Raw genomic sequence first — 10000 nt, 5'->3', positions numbered from 1 at the left:
ATACATGGGGCAGGGGTTCTAGGAAAGTTGTATACCTTGGGGGACCCCCAATAGCTATATTTGGGGGGTGGCGCCAGGGCATTAAGCAACTAGTCGACTAGTTGAGTCGACCTTGTTGGTACTAGTTGACTAATTGATAAAAAATAAATAAAAAAACGTTTTTTTTTGTTTTGTTTTTCCCGATTTTGTAGGCCTCAAGATCAGGTAGATTATAGTTATAGTCACCATGTACACAGTTTTTCAATGTACAAATATTTATTTCAAAAAATAAAAAAGTTTATTTTTTTTATTTTTTTTTATTTTGTACATAATAGGTAGTTAAACAACTAGAACTAGGCAACTAGTCAACAAGTAAAAATTACTAGAAGTGAATGCCCTAACCCCTAATAGCTATATTTGGGGGGGCGGCGGTGGCTCAGGGGTAGAGTGGCTGGATGGTAACCGCAAGGTTGCCAGTTCGAACACGGGCTCCCCCCAGAGTTAGTGTCGAAGTGTCCTTGAGCAAAACTCTGAACCCCTAATTGCTCCTGAGGTATAATAATTGTACAGTGTACACTGTACAGTATGTGGACCATGGTGACATTGATAAAAAGCTTCTAATATGTTATTTATGGCCCAAAATCTTTAAATCTCACACTATTTGGCCGGTTCCACGTGCTGCACATGGTGCCCTTTTTTTCACTTGAACACCTGCCCCTCTAAATGTCTGTGCATGCCACTGTGGAAGCTCTACAACGTTTGTCAGTCAGCCACAAGATTAGCTCGCCAAAATCACACATCGACGTGTGGGTCCTTGACGCACGCACGCACGCACGCACGCACGCACGCACGCACGCACGCACGCACGCACGCACGCACGCACGCACGCACGCACGCACGCACGCACGCACGCACGCACACACACACACACACACACACACAAATGCGCATGTACTGTACCCACCACTCCTACGGGGAAGGCCAGCACGGCCATCATCCAGTCTCTCAGGCCGATCAGCTTCCTGAGCTGTCTCTCCTGCTCGCGGCTGTCGATGCCTTTGGTCAGCAGACTGGACAGGTCGGTCAGCACGCACACCCCGAAGAACACCGCCTGGATCACCTGCACGGGAGGGGGGGGGGGGGGGGGACGGACAAAAGATGGCGTCAAAAGAGAAATCCTATAGTTTTCGTCGTTAGTTTCATTAAACTGTTGCTTTAATGACTTTTCAGTTATCATTACCCATTTACCCACGTAGACCTGAGGCCGATTCTAAAAAGAAAAGAAAAGCGTCTAAATCGTAAACCAGTTTTCTGAAGAACCTCATGTTTCTATATATCAGTGGTTCTCAAACCTTTTTCATGTCAAGGACACCTAGAATTATCTGTATATATTTGGCTGCCGACCCCCATTTGAAAATATGTTGTTCCAGGGACTCCCCAGAAGCAATGATTTGAGTTAAAAACGTTCGCTCTGAAAGAATATATATTCAAAGATTTGCACCACATTTTCACGATTTATCAAAAATAGCAGATCTACAAGCTCGAGTGTCGCGCTATGGGCTTGTAGATCTGCTATTTTTCAATAGTTAAAGTATACCATAATGCTTAAAAAAGTTAAAAGTAAAACACAGAAAGGGGTTCCCGTCCTGAATGGATTAACCCATTCTGAACGGGGACTCCTTTTGGTGTTGTAAGCATTATGTTATGCTTTAGCTAACAAATCCTTGAATATATATTCTTACAGAGCGAACGTTTTGAACTAAAATCTTTGCTTCTGGGGAGGTCCATGGAACAACATATTTTCAGATGGGGGTCGGGGGCCAAATACATATTTTTTTAACCCATTTAGGCCTGACCTCAAAATTGAAAAAGAAATCTTCTAAATCCTCCAGTTTTCTGAAATGAAATTTAGGCCTGACGTCGACGTTTAAAAAAAAAAGTCTTCTGAATCCCGACAGTTTTCTGAAATACCTATGCTATTTCATGTCAATAAGGACCCCCAGGATTATCTGTATTTGGCCGCCGACCCCCATCTGAAGATATGCTCCCAGAAGCAAAGATTTGAGTTGAAAACGTTCAAAGATTTGCTGGTGAAAGTAGATAGTAAGCCTCCGCCTCTGGGCCTACATGCCCTGCCTGGACCTCCGCCTCTGGGCCTATGCCCTGCCTGCAGGACCTCCGCCTCTGGGCCTATGCCCTGCCTGGACCTCTGCCTCTGGGCCTATGCCCTGCCTGGACCTCCGCCTCTGGGCCTATGCCCTGCCTGGACCTCCGCCTCTGGGCCTATGCCCTGCCTGCAGGACCTCCGCCTCTGAGCCTATGCCCTGCCTGGACCTCCGCCTCTGGGCCCATGCCCTGCCAGGACCTCCGCCTCTGGGCCTATGCCCTGCCTGGACCTCTGCCTCTGGGCCCATGCCCTGCCAGGACCTCCGCCTCTGGGCCTATGCCTTGCCTGGACCTCCGCCTCTGGGCCTATGCCCTGCCTGGACCTCCGCCTCTGGGCCTATGCCCTGCCTGGACCTCCGCCTCTGGGCCTATGCCCTGCCTGGACCTCCGCCTCTGGGCCTATGCCCTGCCAGGACCTCCGCCTCTGGGCCCATGCCCTGCCAGGACCTCCGCCTCTGGGCCTATGCCCTGCCTGGACCTCCGCCTCTGGGCCTATGCCCTGCCAGGACCTCCGCCTCTGGGCCTATGCCCTGCCAGGACCTCCGCCTCTGGGCCTATGCCCTGCCTGGACCTCTGCCTCTGGGCCTATGCCCTGGCTGTCTGAATACCGAAAAAATATATAAGTAAAAGGTCATTACAATTTTGACATATTATTGCTTATAGCAGCTTTAAAGGAGAATTCAGTGATTTGGGTGATTTGGAAAACCCCCCGGTCCGCCCCGGTAACAAGATGTGCACATGCACACACTACAGTGGGGGGGGGGGACACGCAACAGGCCAACAGCACGCACACCAAGGCCCGCCCCTGCTCGGTCATGATTGGTGGAAGGCCCCTCTCTCTCCTGATTGGATGAAGGCTGGGCCACCTAGCCAAAAACGAAACGTTTTTTTTTACCCTCAGGGGTTAACTGGGGACAGGGAGGAACTCCTTATATGGTCAGCACAATCTATAGTAGGGAGGATTATCACAACAAAACAAAAAAAATAAGTGATATTTGAAGTGAAATCACCAAATATAACCTTTAACTTATTTATGAAGGGAACCCCTATTTTAGATATTTATTTTCCTCCTGCAGGCTCCTTTGCATAATAAACTAGAAAAAGTGCCCTTCTGGGCACAGGTCTCCACCAGGAGGATAGGATTGTGTGTGATGTTTGGCAAAATGTTTAGGAGTAATATAAACATGTTTATTTGTGTGTGTGTGTGTGTGTGTGTGTGTGTGTGTGTGTGTGTGTGTGTGTGTGTGTGTGTGTGTGTGTGTGTGTGTGTGTGTGTGTGTGTGTGTGTGACGCGACTTGGCCTGTTGTAGCGCCACCATGAGGCTGATTTGAAAACTGTCAAGTGGCATTTCTTCCTCAGCCTAGTAGTGGGAATAGGCATGCACAGTTTCACCGCAATCGGACGCTGCGTTGCGGAGTTGTGGCAATTTGTACAAAACGGGTACAAAACGGGCTACTCCTGAAAACTTTAGAAGCCAATTGTAGCCAATCAGGATGGATAATTATGAGAAATCAAACAAATCACATGATCACATGACTATGGAGAGCAAGTGTACCGATTTGCGTGAAATTTGGATAAAATCTGAAGGAGTAATATTAGAAAATGTGTTTTACATATGTCGGCCTCCTGGTGGCGCTATAAAGAGCAGATGTGAAAAATTCAAGGCAAAGGTTTTTCCTTGGCCTCTAGGGAGTGTGCATACATGGTTTTACACAGATCGGTGCAGTTATAGGTAAAAACACAAATCGGCCAGTTATAGCGCCACCATGAGGCTGAGTTGAAAATATTCAAGTGGCATTTCTTCCTCGACCTAGTGGGAATGTGCGTGCAAATGTGTTCATGATTTGCAGCATTTTGTTTGAAATGGAGCACTCCTGCGAACTTTGGAAGCCAATCTTAGCCAATCAGGATGGAGTCTGAAAAATCAGAAAGACGCGTTTTGTTGAATGGCTCTAGAGAGACTGTGTACCAATTTGCGTAATGTTTGGACAAAATCGGTAGGTGTACTGTCAAAACATTTGTTTTGCACAAAGCGGCCTCCTGGTGGCGCTATAACAGGCCAATGTGAAAACTTTGGGGCAGAGGTTCAGCTCTGGCATTCAGGGAGTGTGTGTGCAGAGTATGGCTGCGATCAAGCCAACGGTGCCAGAGATTAGCTGTTCACAGACGGACGGACGGACGGACACACGGACGGACGGACACACGGACGGACGGATGGAGTGCAAAACATACTCTCTCCCCATGCCTTCGGCCTGGTGGAGACAAAAATATTAAAAATAATTGAAAACAGTAAAAAAAAAAAAATTTAAAGCGTGTATTTTCGTTTCGATGAATGGTTAAAATGGAACTTTTGATAGTAACAATGGGTTTGTATAAGAAAGGAGGCGTGGCAGCTAAAATTAATATCAAATATCTAAATACTGATATCGAGCACCTTAAACATTGTCTGTGGTGTTCACATGAGCCTGAGTAGACGATAAAATGACAAACGTTTATTTTTAAAAGTGAGTTATCCCTTTAGGTTTTAATTTCATTTTTGTTTAACCCATTCTGGTGTTTTAAAGGATTATGTTACTGTATGCTTTAGCTGTTGAAAAATAGCAGATCTACAAGCTCATAGCGTGGCACTCGGTGCCGCGCTATGAACTTGTAGGTCTGCTATTTTTTTTTAATCGTGAAAATGTGGTGCAAATCTTTGAATATATATTCTTTCAAAGCGAACAACATATTTTCAGATGAGGGTCGGCGGCCGATTACATATATTTTCGGGGGTCCTTGACATGAAAATGTTTGAGAACCACTGACATAGAAACATGGGTTTTTCAGGATTTAGAAGACTCTAAAATAGCAGATCTACAAGCTCATAGCGCGGCACCGAGTGGCGCGCTACGAACTTGTAGGTCTGCTATTTTTGAAAAATCGTGAAAATGTGGTGCAAATCTTTGAATATATATTCTTTCAAAGCGAACATTTTTAACTCAAAAGCCTTGCTTCTGGGGGAGTCCCTGGAACAACATATTTTCAGATGAGGGTCGGCGGCCGATTACATATATTTTTGGGGGTCCTTGACATGAAAATGTTTGAGAACCACTGACATAGAAACATAGGGTTTAACCCTGTGAGAACCACTGACATAGAAACATGGGGTTTAACCCTGTGAGAACCACTGACATAGAAACATGGGTTTTTCAGGATTTAGAAGACTCAGGTCTAAATGGGTTAAAAGGTAGTCGACGGACATTTTTCGTCATCGTTTTTGTCGACGAAATCAACACTGGTTCCCATGTGGATCGACTCCAGATGCACATGGTTCCGTTTTCGGGGCTGATCATATGGCACTATACATTTGGGGCCCATGTGTGTGTGTGTGTGTGTGTGTGTGTGCGTGCGTGCGTGCGTGCGTGCGTGCGTGCGTGCGTGCGTGCGTGCGTGCGTGCGTGCGTGCGTGCGTGCGTAATAGCGAGGGCCTGAAGTGAACGCCCCGCCAAACCACGCCAACGTTAACCCATTTAGACCAGGACGAAATTTTAAAAATGAATTTTAAAAATCATGACAATTTTCTGAAAAACCCCATGTTTCTATGTCAGTGGTGCTCAATATTTCATGTCAAGGACCCCAAAAATGATATGTAATATGCCTCCGTCCCCCCCATCTGAAAAGATGTTGTTCCAGGGACCTCCCCCAGAAGCAAAGATTTGAGTTAAAAACGTTCAGTCTGAAAGAATATATATTCAAAGATTTACGCCACATTTTCACGATTTAAAAAAAAAATAGCAGATCTACAAGCTCGTAGCGCGGCACTCGGTGCCGCGCTACGAGCTTGTAGATCTGCTATTTTTCAATAGCTAAAGTATAACATAATGCTTGAAAACACCAAAAGGGGGTTTCCCGCCCTAAACGGGTTAAAACACTGAGTGCGGCGGCGGTATAAGAGCTGTCATGCTACTAGCCAACTTGGCGGGTGATGAATCCAACGCTCGAAATATCGCTACATGCATCTGTCTCTGAGGCGGGCTGGAGCTTAATCCTACAATTCCCATGAACACTGTGTGGTAATGTACTGTAATACGACCACTGGCTCGACTCCCATGTCCTCTCTCTCTCTGTGTGTGTGTGTGTGTGTGTGTGTGTGTGTGCGTGCGTGCGTGCGTGCGTGCGTGCGTGCGTGCGTGCGTGCGTGCGTGCGTGCGTGCGTGCGTGCGTGCGTGCGTGCGTGCGTGCTAGAGGACTGGCCGGAATATGGAGTGTGTGTGAGTTTACAAACTGTGACAGCTCTACTGTTCTATTACACTGTAGTTGAGGAGGCCTTACACCCATGCTGGGATATCTGACAGAAATGGCGCTCTCTTCATGACAGATGTGCTCTCGCGCTCTCTCTCTCGCGCTCTCTGTCTCTCTCTCTCTCTCTCTCTCTCGCGCTCTGTCTCTCTCTCTCTCTCTCTCTCTCGCGCTCTCTGTCTCTCTCTCTCTGTCTCTCTCCCTCTCCCTCTCCCTCTCTCTCTCTCTCTCTCTCTCTCTCTCTCTCTCTCTCTCTCTCTCTCTCTCCCCCTCTCTCTCTCTCTCTCTCTCTCTCTCTCTCTCTCTCTCTCTCTCTCGATTATTACAAAACATACATTACCCACTTCAGCCTTATAGATACATTTCGAATATTAAAAAAATTGCCCATCTACAAGTTCACAATGCGTCCAAAAAATGCGATGCATTTTGAGCTTGTAGATCAGCTATTTTCAAAATGTTTTTTTAGCCTATTTCAATTTGAAAACTTGAAAAGCGAGCCTTCTGCACAACGGGGATAGGCCTACTTATACTTTTGGTATACTTTGTCTTTAAGTAGGCCTACATTTTCATGCCACTACTTGTACTCGAGTACTTTTACTTGTGACAGAGTATTTCTATGTAGCAGTATTGATAGTTTTGCTGAAGACGTAGTGGACAGTGGACAGTGGACAGTGAGGCCAGAGTCTTCTGAACAGCAAATCATCTACTCAGTCAGTCAGTCAGTCAGTCAGTCAGTCAGCAAATCATCTACTCAGTCAGTCAGTCAGTCAGTCAGTCAGCAAATCATCTACTCAGTCAGTCAGTCAGTCAGTCAGTCAGTCAGCAAATCATCTACTCAGTCAGTCAGTCAGTCAGTCAGTCAGTCAGTCAGTCAGTCAGTCAGTCAGTCAGTCAGCAAATCATCTACTCAGTCAGTCAGTCAGTCAGTCAGTCAGTCAGCAAATCATCTACTCAGTCAGTCAGTCAGTTAGCCAGCCAGTCAGTTAGCCAGCCAGTCAGCCAGCCAGTCAGTTAGCCAGTCAGTTAGCCAGCCAGTCAGCCAGCCAGCCAGCCAGCCAGTCAGCCAGTCAGCCAGCCAGCCAGCCGGCCAGTCAGCCAGTTAGCCAGCCAGCCAGTCAGTCAGTCAGTTAGCCAGCCAGTCAGCCAGCCAGCCGGCCAGTCAGCCAGTTAGCCAGCCAGTCAGTTAGCCAGCCAGCCAGTTAGCCAGTCAGTTAGCCAGCCAGCCAGTCAGTCAGTCAGTCAGTCAGTCAGTTAGCCAGCCAGCCAGTCAGTTAGCCAGCCAGCCAGTCAGTCAGCCAGCCAGTCAGTCAGCCAGCCAGTCAGTCAGCCAGCCAGCGTGCGTGTGTGCGTCATATTTTCCACATTAAGCGTGTTCCTCCTCTCTCTGCTGGTGGTTTACTTAATGACCCCCCACTAACCCCCCCCCCCCCTCCCTCCCCCCGCACAACAACCAGGAAATACACCCTGTTACCACATCTGGTCGTGGTATACCACTGCAGTGTGTGTGTGCGTGCGTGCGTGTGCGCGCCTATATGTGTGTGCGGGAGCATGCGGTTGTACAGTACCTGTGTGTTCATGCAACATAGACATGGCTGGGTGTGTGGTGTTCGTGTATCTTCCTGCATGCATGTACTACTGTGTGCGTGCGTGCGTGCGTGCGTGCGTGCGTGCGTGCGTGCGTGCGTGCGTGCGTGCGTGCGTGCGTGCGTGCGTGCGTGCGTGCGAAATGCACGGGCTGCGTCAGCGTTTCCCAGCCTTCTCTGGATCAGAGCCCGTACACTTGAACTTCTCTCACGGCCAACATATAGTTTTTTGTTTTGTTTTTTTTTCCCCAGAAGAACTGCATGATTTTACACTTCAGATTCAAAGAATGTCTTCTAATGCAGTGGTTCCCAAACTTTTTCATGTCACGGAACCCCAAATTGACACTCATTAGCCCCGCGGACCCCCATTAGAAAATACATGCCGCGGACCCCCATATGAAAAGATTTATACGGCTCTAAGCAGTGATTCTCAACCCGTTTAATTTCAGGGACCCCCAGCTTTGCATGCATTATAGTCTACACGGACTCCCGTTTAATGGCATTTCTATCTCTGCTACCCCAATTTATATTGTAAAAGCAATGTTAATTTAACTCTGATAGTGTACAAATGGAACCAAATGTCCCGTTAGGGTCCATTTGGTTCCATTTGTACAACTCTCATATAGTTACAGACCCATAACTATCATTTAGCTGGGGACCCCCTGGAACTCCCTCAAGGACCCCTGGGGGTCCCCGGACCCCACTTGCAGAAGACATTTTTAGAATCTGCCTCAGGTCTTCATCGAGTTTAGTCAATCATAGTTTGTGCCAATTATTTGGTGGCCCATGCACCTCATACATGACGACCAGACTGAGAGACAGACACTGAAAGAATACACCAATTAATTCATCAATCAATCAATTAGTTCATTACAAGACCTAACCTACAGATACATTTATCAATGTATTGCATTGCATTACGTGTCTTCCAGTCGTGACATCTCCATATATGGAGCTGACCTGACTTTTCATGTTGATCTGACCTAAATGGTAAATGGTAAATGGTGCATTTATATAGCGCCTTTATCCAAGGCGCTTTACATACCGATTGTGGCGGAAGCCATGCAAGGTACCAACCAGCACATCGGGAGCAATTTGGGGTTCAGTGTCTTGCCCAAGGACACTTCGACATGTAGACAGGAGGAGCCGGGATTCGAACCGCCGACCCATGGATCATTGGACGACCTGCTCTACCTCCTGAGCCACAGTCGCCCCTACGCCTCCTACGCCTCCCCTCCTACGCCTCCCCTCCCCCCTATGCCTCCCCTCCCCCAACGCCTATGTAAGCGACCACACTTTGCAATTCTTCAAAAATTGCGACTTTTCTAGTTCAAAGGATAAATAAATAACACAATAATAGTCGGTGGAACAAAACCATACATGCACCGTAACACTTTCAGGGCTTTAACCCATTCTATTTCTGACCTGAGATCAGATTCTAAAAATGTCTTCTACATCCTGACAGTTTTCTGAAAAAGCTATGTTTCTATGTCAGTCGTTCTTCGATTTTTCAAAAATAGCAGACCTACAAGCTCGTAGCGCGCCACTCGGTGGTGCGCTATGAGCTTGTAGATCTGCTATTTTTCAATAGCTAAAGCATAACATAATGCTAACACCAAAAGGGGTTCCCGCCCCAAAATGGGTTAAATGGTTTAATCCAGGGTTCCACCGCGCCTAACACGCTAAACCCGCCCATTTGTTTAATGCGTTTAATTCGCCGTTTTAAAACAACGAAAAAGAAACAACGGATTTGTTTCCCGGAGCTGGTGACGAGGCCGTTGCGTTATGATGACGAAACCGGAAATCAAGTCATCCTCTGGGCTGCTATATAGGGGTGTGCTGAAATATCGATATGGCGATATATATCGATACGTCCTCCCGCGATAAATAATCGATATTGATTATTAAAATATATATATAATATTATTTTTATTTTTTTTATATAAATTTGAAATGTTGTTCATAATGAAGTGATGAACAACATGTTTAGAAA

At 46.9% G+C, this 10000-nt stretch overlaps 1 protein-coding gene across 1 annotated transcript in view; it reads right to left on the bottom strand.

Annotated features, from left to right (window-relative positions):
• aig1 (androgen-induced 1 (H. sapiens)) overlaps positions 1-10000 on the bottom strand; it is a gene marked incomplete at its 5' end in the record, with an annotated part of 34902 nt that overhangs the window by 22906 nt on the left and 1996 nt on the right. The window contains one exon of the mRNA XM_079525451.1: positions 944-1099. Coding sequence (XP_079381577.1) covers positions 944-1099 — 156 coding nt within the window. The remainder of the gene's footprint in view (positions 1-943; positions 1100-10000) is intronic.

This window comes from Electrona antarctica, assembly GCF_951216825.1.
Source record: "Electrona antarctica genome assembly, chromosome: 17".
NCBI classification, from domain to species: Eukaryota; Metazoa; Chordata; class Actinopteri; order Myctophiformes; family Myctophidae; genus Electrona; species Electrona antarctica.
Note: the sequence above shows the minus strand (reverse complement) of the source record. Positions and strands in the feature narration are given on the sequence as shown.